Here is a 17,039-nt window from a genome sequence, read left to right as displayed (position 1 = left end):
AAAGCACATCTCCTGTGGTAAAAATAGATAACAAGTAAAATAAAAGGATCCTCTAGAAGACTAACGTTAAAACTGCTAGAATCTCAGTTTGTCATGACAGGTCTTGGCCCTTTTTTTCTTAGGTTTTGCACAAATAAGGCAGTTGTTTGCTCTAAAGAAAGCACTGGGTTGTCACACCTGGCGTAGACAATGCTTCAGGCCTGGAGGAGAGGGCCAACCCAGTCAGGGGGCCAGAACCCTAAGAAGAAGCAGCTGCAATAGAGACAGGGGAAAATTCAAGCTGTGTCCCTGGGGTTTCTGTGGGAACGTGAGGGGCCCAAACACAGCTGGTTTGTACCTTTCGTTTTGGACAGATGGCATGCCTGCCACTGTAGGGCAGAGAGGAGCATTTGGTAACAGTGAAATGTGGTTCCTTTAGGATGCTTGTAGGCATGGCTTCTCCACATGGCCCCATGAGGTGTCAATCAGGGATGGCCATCAGGAAACCCAGAGACAGTGTGGATGGGAGAGAAATGGACATCATGAGACACCCCGGGGACTCACTGTCAGAGCAGTGGAAGGAAACAGGCAGACCACAGCTCCAAAGACCCAATTCATGGGCAAACACAGAATTCCTTCTCTGTTGGGGTTGTTTGATGGTTTGTATACCACCCTGTGGTATTTCTGCTGTTTATAAAGTAACTTTAACTTATAGTAGAGCTCCAACATTCCCAAAAATTGGAGAGAGAGGAATCAGTGAAAAGTGAACTTATTTACCAAGGTCCCTTAACTGGACTAAAGATGGTCACTGAGCCTTGGCACGCCGAGGTTGCGGGTTCAGTCCCTGGTCAGGGAATGTATGAGAAGCAACCAATGAGTACACAACTAAATGGAACAACTAAGTAGAACAAAGAGTTGGTGCTTCTCTCTCTCTTTCTCTCAAATCAATGGAAAATTAAAAAAGAAAAAAAAATCATTACCGAGATGACCTTCACAATGTTCTTTTTTTTTTTTTTTAATAATTTTATTTTTTTAATGGGGTGACATCAATAAATCAGGATACATATATTCAAAGATAACAAGTCCAGGTTATCTTGTCGTTCAATTATGTTGCATACCCACCACCCAAAGTCAGATTGTCCTCTGTCACCTTCTATCTAGTTTTCTTTGTGCCCCTCCCCCTCCCCCTTTCCCTCTCCCTTCCCCACCCCCCCCCCCCCCCCCCCCCCCCCGTAACCACCACACTCTTATCAATGTCTCTTAGTTTCACTTTTATGTCCCACCTACGTATGGAATAATGCAGTTCCTGGTTTTTCTGACCAATGAAGGCTGATAGCAGATAGTGAGTAGAGAAGAATTTTATGTAGAACTTTGGACAAGTATATAAGCGATTTCAAAGCCAAAGAATCAAGTCGATACCGTCTTTGTCTTAACTAGCAGGACGCCCCACACATCAGAGCTGCTGGAGGAAGCTGAGGACCTCTGGGAAAGTGGGGGAGCCTGAGTCACTGTTTGCCATCCAGACTGTGTGTGTGAGAGAACCTGAGAGAATAGGGAACATCAGAGTTCGATTAAGCAGCATGGCTTATAGATGTGGTTTAGCAAGAGGAGACATTTAATGTAGATCTACACAGACATTTTTTGTTTGAGTGTGCTTTAAGTCTTTTTATTTTGTAATAATTTTAGCCTTACAGAAAAGTTGCATAGTACAGAGAATTCTTATATATCTTTTCCTTTCATCCAGAGTCACTTTACTGCATTTGTTTTATTATTTTCTGCTCCATCTGTTTGTTTGTCATCCATCTGTCCATTTGTCCATCCATCCATCCATCCATCCATCATTCTATATATATTATATATATGTGTATATATATGTGTGTGTGTGTGTGTATATATATATATATATATATATATATATATATATATATATATTTGCAGAGATAATGCCCCCAACTCACTTTCTGGTGAGTATTTCATAAAATCAAGGGCATTCTCATATAGCCAGAGTTTGATGATCAAAATCAGGAAAATAACATGGATACAGGGCTATTACCTAATCAACAAGCCTATTCAAATTATACCAGCTGCCCACTGCTGTTCTTTATAACCAAAGAAAAAAATCATTTCTCCTTAGGCCCAGACTCCAACCCAGGATCACACAAGACATTTAGTTGTCACGTCTCTTCAGTCCCCTTTATTCTGGGGCAGTGCCCCAGGCTTTCTCTGTCTTTTCTGACTTTGACATTTGTTAAGCATACAGACCAGTAATTTTCAAGAATGTCTCTCAATGTTGGTTTAATTGATGTAACCTCAAAAATTGTAGATTCAAGTTCTGTATTTTGGCCAGGAATACCATAGAAGCAATGTTGTATTCTTCAGGGCAAATCAAATCAGGAGGCACATGATATCCATTTGATCAGTAACCAGTGATGTTAACATTGATCACTTAGTTAAGATGGAGACTGCCGGGTTTCCCCACCACGAAATTACCATTAGTTTACATCCATTACTTGATTATTCTTGTCTGAAACAACTTTAACTATGTGGGTTACCAGATAACTTTTTTTTAACAAGAGAAAATAACCAAATGTAATACCTGCATTTGAATGGGGACCCCGCATACATGAGAGAGTCAGAGACCCACCTGCAGAGGAGGTTCAGAGACAGAAAAGGAACATGGGTATCTGAGACATTTCTGAGCTACAGCTACCAATGAGGTAAGGTGCCTTGGGGGCTTCAAAGGGTCATTGCAGGATGATAAGAAGAACAGATGAGTAGTGACAGAAGTTTTCCCTGCCCTATAGATTAGATTGGTCAAAAGCAGTTATTTCTGATAATAGCTTATTATGGGTAAAGCCCCTGATTCAAGTTCTTCTAGGTAGTTAAGGGAGGGGAGAAGTTTCTCTCACACCTGTGGTTAAAGTTGCCTTTGCTCAAAACAACCAAATAATTTTCTTTTTTTCTTCTTTTTTTTCCAAATAACTTTCTAAATCCATAATTCTTCCTACAAGTTTTAGTTGGCATTCTGCCATAAAGAAGAGCTTTTCTTTCTCCTTATTTATTCATCCATCCATCCATCCATCCATCCATGGATTTATTTGTATGAACTTGTGTGGATTCTTGTTCATTGTATGGCTTATAATCTATAAAAATCACTTTTAACTTTAATGCCTCATTTGTTCAAGATTTGGCCAGTGGGAATCCCTTGAACCTAGCTGCTATAAATTATGACATGCCTCCATCATTCTCTGAGTAGTTTCTTATTTTAAAACTATAAGAAAATGTCCCTGACCCCAACCCTAAAATTAGTGATTTCTCCGAGGTGTCCTAATTCCTTTTACAGAAAAATATTTAGAAACCAAGATCTGGAGGCTGATGCTGAGTGTGTTTAGAGTGAGTGTGTATTCACTGAAGGGAGAGAAATATAGCTAGGTACACAGGTTGGCTTGTATTTTCTTCTGTCCTTGCTGGTTTTATCTACTTATGTTTGAGCATATGAAATATAACATGGTTCTAAAAGTCTAAATTATAGAAAAATATGTATAGTCTGAGAAGCGTCATTACACACACACGCGCGCATACACACACACGCACGCACACACTCACGCACACACACACACTCACGCACACACACACACACACTCACACACACACACGCAGCCCTCTGTCCTGTTTCTGTCTCCAGTCCTTTCCACCCTTTTCCCAACTATCACCCATCAACAACCAATCTCATCAATTTTTGGTTTATCTTTAATTTTGCATAAATAAACCAATGCTGGTATATTTCTCCCCTTATTTCTTACCTAAAAGATACAGACTATAAATGCCATTTTTCTTTTTCACACTGGAAATCACTCTATATTGGTTCAAAGAAGCTCAGCTACCCTGGGCATGCCTTCCCACCGCTCCAGCTAGGGAAAGGGCGTACCCAGTGGACAGCAGTAAGGAGTCTGGTTTCAAGCTTTCCTACAATTCCTCCTTTGTGTCCCAATAAGTGACACCCCTCTGTGTCAAGCCTCATTTTCTCCATAATATCCTGGGATTGTACAAGACAATGAGTAATTAAATCCATTCAATATTACATACTACTTAGAGGAAGATTCAAATAGCTTGGCTGTTTCTCCCACTCTCTCTGCACTGCACAGAGCTCTTTAGCTGAAGTACCTTCTCTCCTATTCTCAGCCTCTGAAGCCTAGTTGATATGGGACAGGTTGGGTAGCCCCAGTAAGACAGCTGTGAGTGGATAACTGGAGGAATTTTTAAGATTACTAGTCTATTTGTTGTACCTTTCGGGACAGCTCAGAAAAGAGAGAGGATGAGCAGGAACATGCCTTTTGAGAATTGAGGGCATCTAACCAGGCCTCTCCAATGTGGCAGAGCCAAGGGGGTGTGGGGTCTCTGAGCAGATGAGCTGGGAGGAGGTGTGGGACAGAGGGTGAGAGTCGTTGTCAGGAATGAAGATTAAACAGTGTCGGGAGCCTGACCAGGCGGTGGCACAGTGGATAGAACGTCAGACTGGAATGCGGAGGTCCCAGGTTCAAAACTCCAAGGTCACCAGCTTGAGTGTAGACTCATCTGGTTTGAGCAAGGCTCAGCATTTTGAGCCCAATGTTACTGGCTTGAGCAAGGAGTCACTCGTTCTGCTGTAGCGCCCTGGTCAAGGCACATATGAGAAAGCAACCAGTGAACAACTAAGGTGTCACAGGAGAGTGATGCTTCTCATCTCTCTCCCTTCCTGTCTGTCTGTTCCTATCTGTCCCTCTCTCTGTCTCTCTCTGTCTCTGTCATAAACAGTGTTGGGAGAAGTCTCCTAGTTCTCTCCCCTACATGAAAGCCAGATGATGGTGGCTATTTCAAGGAGTTTCCAAGAATGGCATTTGATCTATATCACGACTTTCCAAGGGAAGCTGGGGGTGAGGCGTTGTAGTTTCCTAACTTCTCCCCAGCCAGGTCTCCCGGACACATGCACAGACCTCCCTACACTCTGTGGGTCACAGGCTAAAGTCACGGTAAACACACACACGCACATTTTCTCTCTCACCCTCTTCCACTCTGATCAGCATTGGGAGCAGAAGCCATTCAGTGACAAGAATTGGTATCCCAATCTAGGCTCCAAGGATCACTGGTGTCAGTTGGACCCCCAGTTTCGGACGGTATGCTGGACTGACCACGCCTGTGCGGTACAGGTCTGCAGCACAGGCATGTAGAAACCTAAATTGCTCTTCTTTACCTCCAGACATCGTTTGGTGGCTCTGTTTTTGAGGGCTCTTCCCTGCATGGTAAGAGAGACAATCAAGGTATTAAAATGCCCTAAGAGTGCCTCATCTCCCCTGCTCCTATTCTCCCTCCCTGCTCTGTTCATAGACTGCGGGAGGGGTCCCACAGCACTCTGCAAGTCATCCAGAGAACAAGGAAGCAATACGTAGAGTTAGGTCACTAGTGCTTTCCCAGCTAGCCCAGTGGTAAGCTCACACAGATCTGGGAGTGAGCACCACAGTGCTGGGTTCTGATGCTGTCACTTGCCTCTCCTGAGAAGGAGGCATCAGGTCAATGTAACTGACAGGACATGACGCACCTTGGAGAGCCATGGCCCTTCTCTACTTGACCTTCCTTTTCAAGTCTTCACCTCTGAGGCCATGAAGCCTACTGGGATTCTCCCTCCCTCCTCGGTGAGTCTCTGTGGTGGGACAGGAGCAGGAGTTACATTCAAGAACCTCAGTCTATTTTTTTCCACCACTCTGTGGAGGATACTTCCTACCTCTCCCGTGTGGGGGTTTCACTAGGGTTTACACTAGGAACATTGTGGGCTTTAGAACTAAAGTGTCTGGGTTTAATCCCTGCTCCACCATGTACAAACAGAGCATCCTTCAGCAAAGTACCTAATCTAGGTCTCAATTTCCTCATCTATAAAATGGGTTTAAAGTTAATATTAGGGCTAATATTGGGGCGTATATTTACTGGGCATCTTGAGGCAGAGGCCTCTCCCATTCTAACGGGGGAGAGGGAGGAGGGGTCACCCTTCTCTTGTTCCCATGTGCCAACTCCACCCCCCCCCCCAGCTCTTTCTTCCTCATCTCCAAGGCTCACTTGATGAGCACGCCACTGGCCTAGCCCTGCGCTCTTCCCCCAGCCCGGTCCGCCCACTCTCCACACCCTCTCCACCTTTCGGCAGGAATGACTCAGACTATCTGCCTCCGTGCAGGAGTGACTTTGTTCTCCCTCTGTTATCATCCCCAGGGTTAATCGCCTCCACTTGTCTCACAAGAAACCCTCATCTTGCTGTCCCAACTCGGGTTTCCAACCACCAAGTATTTTAACAACAGGAAGGGTACCAGCTCTACGTTCACATCCCTGCTCCCTCCTTAATCATCATCACCTCCTTATTTCTCTTCTCTTCTAATTACAAACTGCTCCCAACAACCTACTCCCCCAAAGTCAACTTCCCCTGGCCACCATAGACTCTCCTGCCTCCTCCCGGTACCTCCCTCCAGCACCAGCATTCAGGGTGGCTCTCTCAGGTCTTGGACTCCTCCTGTCACTCCCACTGCTCCTGGAGACGGGCCACCAATGCGGTGGGCCTGGCCCACAACTGTGCCCACAGCAGTCTGGCCTCAGCACCGGGCTTACTCCTTACTGCTACTCCTCCAGACCCCCTCAGCACGCTTTACCCCTGACACTTGCTTTCACTAAATGCCTTCATTTTTCACGTTTCAGAAGACCCCACTTCCAGTCAATCTAGCCCCTTCCCCAAATGCCATGAGTGGTCCTGGGGTGCTGCTTGTGGATAGTCTCAAAGGAGCTGACCTGCCTCTGTCCCTTCTGTCAGCCGTCCCTGTGCTCTGAGCCCAGCCACCCTGACATAGACAAAGGAAAACACTCTTCCTGTCTAACACCCTTCTTTTATTTCTCCCTCTTGGCAGCTTCCTTTTCCAATGATTTTAAATACATCCAAATGTTCTAATATGACAAAGGGAGAAAAACCGCCTTTCACGCGACCTTCCTTTTCAAACCAACATTCAGTGTTTTCTCCCTTTCAGAAGCAAACTTCCTAAGCAGCAAGGCAACAACAAACAATGGGTGAGATTCTGCCTTTGAATCCTGAACATCTACTATGCTGTGTGATTTGGGACTATTATTTGACTTCTCTGTGCTTTAGTTACTTCATTGGTAAAGTAGGACTAATAATAATATTTCTCTTATAAAATTTATGTAAAGACTAAATTAGATCACGTTTAACCCAGTGCCTGGTACATAATATATGCTCGGTGAATCTTGGCTATTATAATTTAGCATGACCTTTCTGATAGAGCCAATGGTGTTTTATCTATTTTCTCGTCGCTGCCAAGCAACATGTGCGTTGGCAGTGCTCCTGACACCCTCTTCACACTCTGACTTGCTTTATACTGTGTTCATCTGGGTCTTATAGTTTTGTGTTTTGGCTCTTATTGGGGGGGGGGGGGTTGGGCTGCCAGTTGTTAAAAGATCTTCTGTTTTTGTTTCCCTTCCACTTTTACAAAAGGAGTATGTACTTATTTTTTTAAACGTGGAAAATATTATTTTCAAGATTAGAAGCACTCACAATGGGATAACATTGTATATAGAAATTTTATATTCTGTTCTTTAAATTTAACATTACATCATGTGCATTTTCTAATTTCATTAATTTTTGAGAATAAATAGTTTGAATAGCTATATAATATTCAGTTCTCAAGAGATGAACAAAAGTCTCCCCTACTGTTGGACATTTAATTTTTCCTAATATTTTGCTATGATAAATATTAAAATATTTTCAATATAAATCTTGAACTACATTCTACATTATCCTTTAAATTAAGATATGGTTTTGCCCTGGCTGGTTGGCTCAGTAGTAGAGCATCCGCCCGGCATGTGGAAGTCCTGGGTTTGATTTCCAGCCAGGGCACACAGGAGAAGCTCCCATCAGTTTCTCCACCCTTCCCCTTTTCCTTTCTCTCTATCTCTCTCTTCCCTTCCTACAGCCAAGGCTCCATTGGAGCAAAGTTGGCCCAGGCGCTGAAGACGGCTGCGTGGCCTCTGCCTCAGGCACTATAATGGCTCCAGATGCAATGGAGCAAGGGCCCAGCTGGGCAGAGCATCGCCCTCTGGTGGGCATGCCAGGTGGATCCCAGTTGGGTGCATGTGGGAGTCTGTCTGACTGCCTCCCTGCTTCTCACTTTGAAAAAATACAAAAAAAATATATTAAGATATGGTCTTAAAAGAGAATTTAGTGCCTTTAAAAGGAGCATAATGAGTTTTTGGCTTCTAATCGATATCAGGATTTTTCCTATAAAGAGCTAAATTATTTTCTAGAACTATTCCCACCAGCAACTTGGAAGAGTGCTCCCCAGAAGTCTCTTCCTCTTCCCAAGCCCTGGCTACAGTGGTCTCCTCCTTCTCACTACCTTCCTCAGAGATTCTCTATGTCCTGAGCTATCACTCCATCTGATGACCTTCATCACATTCTCCATAAGTTCAGGTGTGTCTCTACTCTCAACTCTGCTTCTCATCTCAGAGGTCAGATATCTCAGATTCACCATCTCTTTACATTGGGTCTCTTCTCAGTCACTGGGTCTGTCTCTCTTGTGGTCTTTAAAGGTCATAATCTCCTCCAGTGGACTGAAAATGGTAATCATCAATTTGGAAGAAAACAAAGCGATTATCTAGTTTCAGCCCCTTTTCAATTCTGGAATATATCTTTGGTAACTTTCTAGTAGAATTAGTGTGTATGTTGTTTCTACAAAGTAAACAGAGCACAAAAGGGTCCCAACTTTCAATCAAATGTCATGTCTATATCTGAAAGAATTGAGGTAAGATAGTTATGGAAAGCATAGATAGATGAATTAATGTAAAACTAACTTAGAAGTCAGGGAACACCATGAGATCCACGGTTGCCTCCCTCTCTAACGTTTGCGGTTCTTGACACTGTGACCATGACAAGGGACCAGCCTGGACATCAGAGTAGGGGCAGACCTCCCTGGGATGTCCTGCAGCTGCAGCTCTCCCCAGCCAGTCTGTATTCTATCAGCAACTTCAGGCACCTAAGAAAGCAATCTTCCAAAATTCTCTTAAAATGGCAACCCTCAAAATGGGATGTCATTCCCAGGAGATAGAGAATAAAGTATAAATGTCAAAGGAATAAAACTCACAATATTTGTTAAAGGTTCTGTGTATATTACTATTTTTAAGTACATGCCATGTTTAAGAAAAAGTGTCTTACAGATTAATCTTGTTCTACCAAGTTTAAAATGGTCAATTGAATAATTAAGGCCCTGGCCGGTTGGCTCAGCGGTAGAGTGTCGGCCTAGCATACGGAGGACCCGGGTTCGATTCCCGGCCAGGGCACACAGGAGAAGCGCCCATTTGCTTCTCCACCCCTCCGCCGTGCTTTCCTCTCTGTCTCTCTCTTCCCCTCCCACAGCCAAGGCTCCATTGGAGCAAAGATGGTCCGGGCGCTGGGGATGGCTCCTTGGCCTCTGCCTCAGGCGCTGGAGTGGCTCTGGTCGCAACATGGCGACGCCCAGGATGGGCAGAGCATCGCCCCCTGGTGGCTTCGCCCCTGGTGGGCGTGCCGGGTGGATCCCGGTCGGGCGCATGCGGGAGTCTGTCTGACTGTCTCTCCCTGTTTCCAGCTTCGGAAAAATGCAAAAAGAAAAAAAAAAGAAAAATAAAAAAGAATAATTAAATCTATGATTTTATGTTGACATTTTACTAAATTGCAAACATTTTTTAACATTTAAGAGAACTTAAGAATCATTTAAAGTCAGATAATTAAATTTCTTAAGAAAGAAAATTTAATGTATTAAATGTATAAATATAGTCTACAACATTTAAGGGACTTTATTAAATTCTAAAATCCCCTTTAAAGTTGCTAGGAAAGAAGATCTTAAAAGTTCTTATAACAGGCCCTGGCCGGTTGGCTCAGCGGTAGAGCGTCGGCCTAGTGTGCAGAGGACCCGGGTTCGATTCCCAGCCAGGGCACACAGGAGAAGCACCCATTTGCTTCTCCACCCCTCCGCCGCGCTTTCCTCTCTGTCTCTCTCTTCCCCTCCCGCAGCCAAGGCTCCATTGGAGCAAAGATGGCCCGGGCGCTGGGGATGGCTCTGTGGCCTCTGCCTCAGGTGCTAGAGTGGCTCTGGCCGCAACATGGCGACGCCCAGGATGGGCAGAGCATCGCCCCTGGTGGGCAGAGCGTCGCCCCTGGTGGGCGTGCCGGGTGGATCCCGGTCGGGCGCATGCGGGAGTCTGTCTGACTGTCTCTCCCTGTTTCCAGCTTCGGAAAAATGAAAAAAAAAAAAAAAAAGTTCTTATAACAAAAAAAAATTTTGTAACTGTGATGATGGATGCTAAGTAAACTTATTGTGCATGGTGATCATTTTGCAATATCTACATAAACTATGTATATTATGTTGTGCACCTAAAACTAATGTAATATAATAAGTCAATTTTATCTCAATAATAAAAAAATAAATAAAACACTACAAATAACTCTATACTCATAAATTTGAAGAGTAGGACAAATTACTCAAAAAACATATAAACCACCAAAACTCAATCATCACAGATAATCACAAAGACTCAAAACAAATCATCTGAATATTCCTGTACTATTTTTAAAAATTAATTCATGATTTAAAAGCTCCTGGAAAAAATTTTCAAGGCCCAGAAGGTCTCACTGCAGAAGTATACTAAACATCTAAAGAAAGATTATATTGTCTAAAATTTCCAGTACTATATTGTACGCCAGTTTAAGATAACCTATTTCAGAAAATCTCTTCCAGAAAATCTCTTCTAGAAAATGCCTCTTCCAGAAACTAAACTATTCTATAAGTTTTGTCAAAAGAATGAATTTTATCAATAGGAAGAGGAAACACCTTCTAACTCACTCTGTAAGGCCAGTACTAAAACCAAAGTCAAAAAAAAAAAAAAAACAACAAAAAACAAAACAACCAAAGTCAGTACAAAATAAAGAAGAAAAGTTGTAGACCATTATCTCTAATGAACTTAGACAAAAAAAATCTTCAACAAAATACCAGCAAAACAAATTCAGCAAAGTATGAAAAAAAGGTATACACCATGACTAAATGTGATTTATTCCTGGCATAGAAAGCAAGATCAACATTTGAAAATTAATCAGGAGTGACGTCATAGAAATGGCGCCGTGAGGACACGAACTGAAAAATCTCCCCAAAATTTCAACAAATTCATCAACCAGAGACATAAAAATATATCCTTAGAGCATCCAAGAGTTCCACACCCTGAAGGCAACGTGCTATCAACAAGACCACCCTCAGATGCCATTAAGAAAAAGGAAATTGAATATCATGGATACAAAAGAAAGAGAAGTAACACAGATAGATGTGGAAAAAATCTATGGAGAAAAAATTTAATATATTGGAAACCTTGGAGCTAAATGACAAAGAATTTCAAATAGAAATCCTAAAAATACTCAGAGATATACAAGAAAACACAGAAAGGCAATTTAGGAAGCTCAGAAAACAACTCAACGAACACAAAGAATATATTACCAAGGAAATTGAAACTATAAAAACAAATCAAACAGAGATGAAAAACTCAATTCATGAACTGAAAAATGAGGTAACAAGCTTAGCTAATAGAACAAGCCAGAGAGAAGGTAAGATTAGTGACATAGAAGACAAGCAACTTCAGGCACAACAGAGAGAAGAAGAGACTAAAAAATTTTTAAAAATGAGAAAGCCCTACAGGAATTGTCAGACTCCATCAAAAAGAATAACATAAGAATAATAGGTATATCAGAGGGAGAAGAGAGAGAAAATGGAATGGAGAATTTATTCAAACAAATAATAGACGAGAACTTCCCAAGCCTGTGAAAAGAACTAAAGCTTCAAATTCAAGAAGCAAACAGAACACCGAGTTTTCTTAACCACAACAAAACTACTCCAAGGCACATCATAATGAAAATGGCACAAACCAATGACAAAGAAAAAATTCTCAAGGCAGCCAGGGAAAAGAAGAATACAACATATAAAGGAAGGCCTATTAGATTATCATCAGATTTCTCAGGAGAAACTCTATAAGCTAGAAGAGAGTGGACCCCAATATTTAAAGCCCTGAAAGAGAGGAACTTTCAGCTAAGAATACTATACCCATCAAAGTTATCCTTCAAGTAAAAAGGAGAAATAAAAACATTCACAAATATAGAAAAGATGAGGAAATTTATCATCAGAAAACCCCCACTCCAGGAAATACTAAAAGGGGTTTTCCAACCAGATCCAAAGAACAAAACAAAACAAAACCACAAGTAAAAACTCCACCATGAACACAATAAAACCAAATTTAAACTGTGACAACAAAAGCAAGGAAAAAAGGGGAGAGGACAGAGATTAACAGTAGCAAAAGACAATGAAGTGCAGAAACACTCGCAAAAAAAGGTACTACAAGGAATATGATAGGTACCCATTTCATTACTTAATGGTAACCACCCTTGAAAAAACCACCACAAAAGCCATGATTTAAAAAAGGTAGCAACAGAGGAAAGAAGTATGGAATACAAACAAACAAAAACAAGTGTTAGAAAAACAAAAGAGAAGAATCAAACAAGATACAAAACTAACAGAAAGCAATATATAAAATGGCAATAGGGAACCCACAAGTGTCAATAATTACACTAAACATAAATGGATTAAACTCACCAATAAAAAGACACAGAGTAGCAGAATGGATTAAAAAAGAAATTCCAACTGTATGCTGCCTACAAGAAACACATCTAAGCAACAAGGATAAAAACAAATTCAAAGTGAAAGGCTGGAAAACAATACTCCAAGCAAATAACATCCAAACAAAAGCAGGTGTAGCAATACCCATATCTAATAATGCTGACTACTAGACAGCAAAAGTACTCAGAAACAAAAATGGTCATTTCATAATGATTAAGGGGACACTGAATCAAGAAGACATAGCAATACTTAATATATATACACCAAACCAAGGAGCACCAAAATATATAAGATAGCTACTTATTGACCTTAAAACAAAAACTGACAAAAATATAATCATACTTTGAGACCTCAGTACACTGCTGATGGCTCTAGATCAGTCATCCAAACAGAAAATCCATAAAGATATAGTGGCCTTAAACAAAACACTAGAGCACCTGGATATGATAGACATCTACAGGACACTTCATCCCAAAGCGACAGAGTATACATTTTTCTCTAGTGTACATGGAACATTCTCAAGAATTGACAATATGTTGGGCCATAAAAATAACATCAGCAAATTCATAAAAATTGAAATTGTACCAAGCATATTTTCTGATCATAAAGCCTTGAAACTAGAATTCAACTGCAAAAAAGAGGAAAAAAAACACCAACAAAAATGTAGAAACTAAACAACATACTTTTAAAAAATGAATGGGTCAAAGAAGAAATAAGCGCAGAGATCAAAAGATATATACACAGACAAATGAAAATGACAATATGACCTATCAGAATCTCTGGGATGCAGCAAAAGCAGTGATACGAGGGAAGTTCATATCACTTCAGGCATATATGAACAAACAAGACAGAGCCCAAGTGAACCAACTTAACTTCACACCTAAGGAACTGGAAAAAGAAGAACAAAAACAACCCAAAACCAGCCGAAGAAAGGAGATAATAAAAACCAGAGCAGAAATAAATGAATTAGAGAACAGAAAAACTATAGAAAAAATTAATAGAACAAGGAGCTGGTTCTTTGAAAAGATCAACAAAATTGACAAACCCCTGGCAAGACTTAACAAGGAAAAAAGAGAAAAGACTCATATAAACAAAATCCAAAATGAAAGAGGAAAAATCACCATGGACATCATAGATATACAAAGAATTATTGTAGAATACTATGAAAAACTTTATGCCACTAAATTCAACAACCTAGAAGAAATGGATAAATTCCTAGAACAATAAAACCTTCCTAGACTGAGTCAAGAAGAAGCAGAAAGCCTAAACAGACCTATTAGTAGAGAAGAAATAGAAAAAAAACATTAAAAACCTCCCCAAAAATAAAAGTCCAGGCCCAGACGGCTATACTAGTGAACTCTATCAAACATTCAAAGAAGACCTGGTTCCTATTCTACTGAAAGTCTTCCAAAAAATTGAAGAAGAAGCAATACTTCCAAACACATTTTATGAGGCCAACATAACCCTCATACCGAAACCTGGCAAGGACGGCCCAAAAAAAGAAAACTACAGACCAATATCTCTAATGAATACAGATGCTAAAATACTAAACAAAATACTAGCAAATCGAATACAACAACATATTAAAAAAATAATACATCATGATCAAGTGGGATTCATCCCAGAATCTCAAGGATGGTTCAACATACATAAAACGGTTAACGTAATACACCATATCAACAAAACAGAGAACAAAAACCACATGATCTTATCAATAGATGCAGAAAAGGCATTCGATAAAATACAACACAAGTTTATGTTTAAGACTCTCAACAAAATGGGTATAGAAGGAAAATATCTCAAAATGATAAAGGCCATATATGATAAACCATCAGCCAACATCATATTAAATGGCATAAAACTGAGGACTTTCCACCTTAAATCAGGAACAAGACAGGGTTGTCCACTCTCTCCACTCTTATTTAACGTGGTGCTAGAAGTTCTGGCCAGAGCAATCAGACAAGAAAAAGAAATAAAAGGCATCCATATCGGAAAAGAAGAAGTAAAGATATCACTTTTTGCAGATGATATGATCCTATACATCGAAAATCCCAAAGACTCCACAAAAAGATTACTAGAAACAATGAGCCAATACAGTAAGGTCGCAGGATACAAAATTAACCTACAAGAGTCAATAGCCTTTCTATACGCCAACAATGAAATATTAGAAAACGAACTCAAAAAAACAATCCCCTTCACGATTGCAACCAAAAAAATAAAATACCGGCCCTGGCCGGTTGGCTCAGTGGTAGAGCGTCAGCCTGGCGTGCAGAAGTCGCTGGTTCGATTCCCGGCCAGGGCACACAGGAGAAGCACCCATCTGCTTTTCCACCCCTCCCCCTCTTCTTCTTCTCTGTCTCTCTCTTTCCCTCCCGCAGCGAGGCTCTATTGGAGCAAAGATGGCCCGGGCGCTGGGAATGGCTCCTTGGCCTCTGCACCAGGCGCTGGAGTGGCTCTGGTTGCAACAGAGCGACGCCCCGGAGTGGCAGAGCATCGCCCACTGGTGGGCAGAGTGTCGCCCCTGGTGGGCATACCGGGTGGATCCCGGTCGGGCGCATGCGGGAGTCTGTCTGACTGTGTCACCCCGTTTCCAGCTTCAGAAAAATACAAATAAATAAATAAATAAATAAATAAATAAATATAATAAAATAAAATAAAATACCTAGGAATAAACATAACAAAGAATGTAAAGGACCTATATAACAAAAACTACAAAGCATTGTTAAGGGAAATCGAAAAAGATACAATGAGATTGAAAAATATTCCTTGTTCGTGGATAGAAAGAATAAATATAATCAAAATGGCCATATTACCCAAAGCAATTTATAAATTTAATGCAATTCCCATCAAAATTCCTATGACATTCTTTAAAGAAATGGAACAAAAAATAATCAGATTTATATGAAACTGTAAAATACCCCAAATAGCCAAAGCAATCCTAAGAAAAAAGAATGAAGCTGGGGGCATTACAATACCTGACTTCAAACTATATTATAGGGCCATGACAATCAAAACAGCATGGTATTGGCAGAAAAATAGACACTCAGACCAATGGAACAGAATAGAAATTCCAGAAATAAAACCACATATATATGGCCAAATAATTTTCAATAAAGGGGCAACAACACACAATGGAGAAAAGAAAGCTTCTTCAACAAATGGTGCTGGGAAAACTGGAAAGCCACATGCAAAAGAATGAAACTCGACTACAGCTTGTCCCCTTGTACTAAAATTAATTCAAAATGGATCAAAGACCTAAATATAATACCTGAAACAATAAAGTACATAGAAGAAGACATAGGTACTCAACTCATGGACCTGGGTTTTAAAGAGCATTTTATGAATTTGACTCCAAAGGCAAGAGAAGTGAAGGCAAAAAATTAATGAATGGGACTACATCAGACTAAGAAGTTTTTGCTCAGCAAGAGAAACTGATAACAAAATAAACAGAAATCCAACTAAATGGGAAATATTTTCAAACAACAGCTCAGATAAGGGCCTAATATCCAAAATATACAAAGAACTCATAAAACTCAACAACAAACAAACAAACAATCCAATAAAAAAAATGGGAAGAGGATATGAACAGATACTTCTCCCAGGAAGAAATACAAATGGCCAACAGATATATGAAAAGATGCTCATCTTCTTTAGCTATTAGAGAAATGCAAATCAAAACTGCAATGAGATACCACCTCACCCCTGTTAGATTAGCTATTATTAGCAAGACAGATAATAGCAAAAGTTGGAGAGGCTGTGGAGAAAAAGGAACCCTCATACACTGTTGGTGGGAATGAAAGTATGGTGGTTCCTCAAAAAACTGAAAATAGAACTACCTTATGACCCAGCAATCCCTCGACTGGGTATATACCCCAAAAACTCAGAAACATTGATACGTAAAGACACATGTAACCCCAAGTTCATTGCAGCATTGTTCACAGTGGCCAGGACACGGAAACAACCAAAAAGCCCTTCAATAGATGACTGGATAAAGAAGATGTGGCACATATACACTATGGAATACTACTCAGCCATAAGAAATGATGATATCAGATCATTTACAACAAAATGGTGGGATCTTGATAACATTATACGGAGTGAAATAAGTAAATCAGAAAAAAACAAGAACTACATGATTATATACATTGGTGGGACATAAAAACGAGACTAAGAGACATGGACAAGAGTGTAGTGGTTACTGGAGGTGGGGGGGCATGGGAGGGAAGGAGGGGGAGGGGGAGGGGCACAAAGAAAACTAGATAGAGGTTGAAGGAGGACAATCTGGCTTTGAGTGATGGGTATGCAACATAATTGAATGATAATATAACCTGGACATGTTTTCTTTGA

At 40.8% G+C, this 17,039-nt stretch overlaps 1 protein-coding gene across 1 annotated transcript in view; it reads right to left on the bottom strand.

The window, feature by feature from the left end:
* Positions 1-4,998: 4,998 nt before the first annotated feature.
* GALNT8 (polypeptide N-acetylgalactosaminyltransferase 8) overlaps positions 4,999-17,039 on the bottom strand; it is a 49,440-nt gene continuing 37,399 nt past the window's right edge. Inside the window, exon 11 of the mRNA XM_066368614.1 lies at positions 4,999-5,251. Coding sequence (XP_066224711.1) covers positions 5,108-5,251 — 144 coding nt within the window. The 3' untranslated portion in view covers positions 4,999-5,107. The remainder of the gene's footprint in view (positions 5,252-17,039) is intronic.

This window comes from Saccopteryx leptura, chromosome 2 (assembly GCF_036850995.1).
Source record: "Saccopteryx leptura isolate mSacLep1 chromosome 2, mSacLep1_pri_phased_curated, whole genome shotgun sequence".
NCBI lineage: Eukaryota > Metazoa > Chordata > Mammalia > Chiroptera > Emballonuridae > Saccopteryx > Saccopteryx leptura.
Note: the sequence above shows the minus strand (reverse complement) of the source record. Positions and strands in the feature narration are given on the sequence as shown.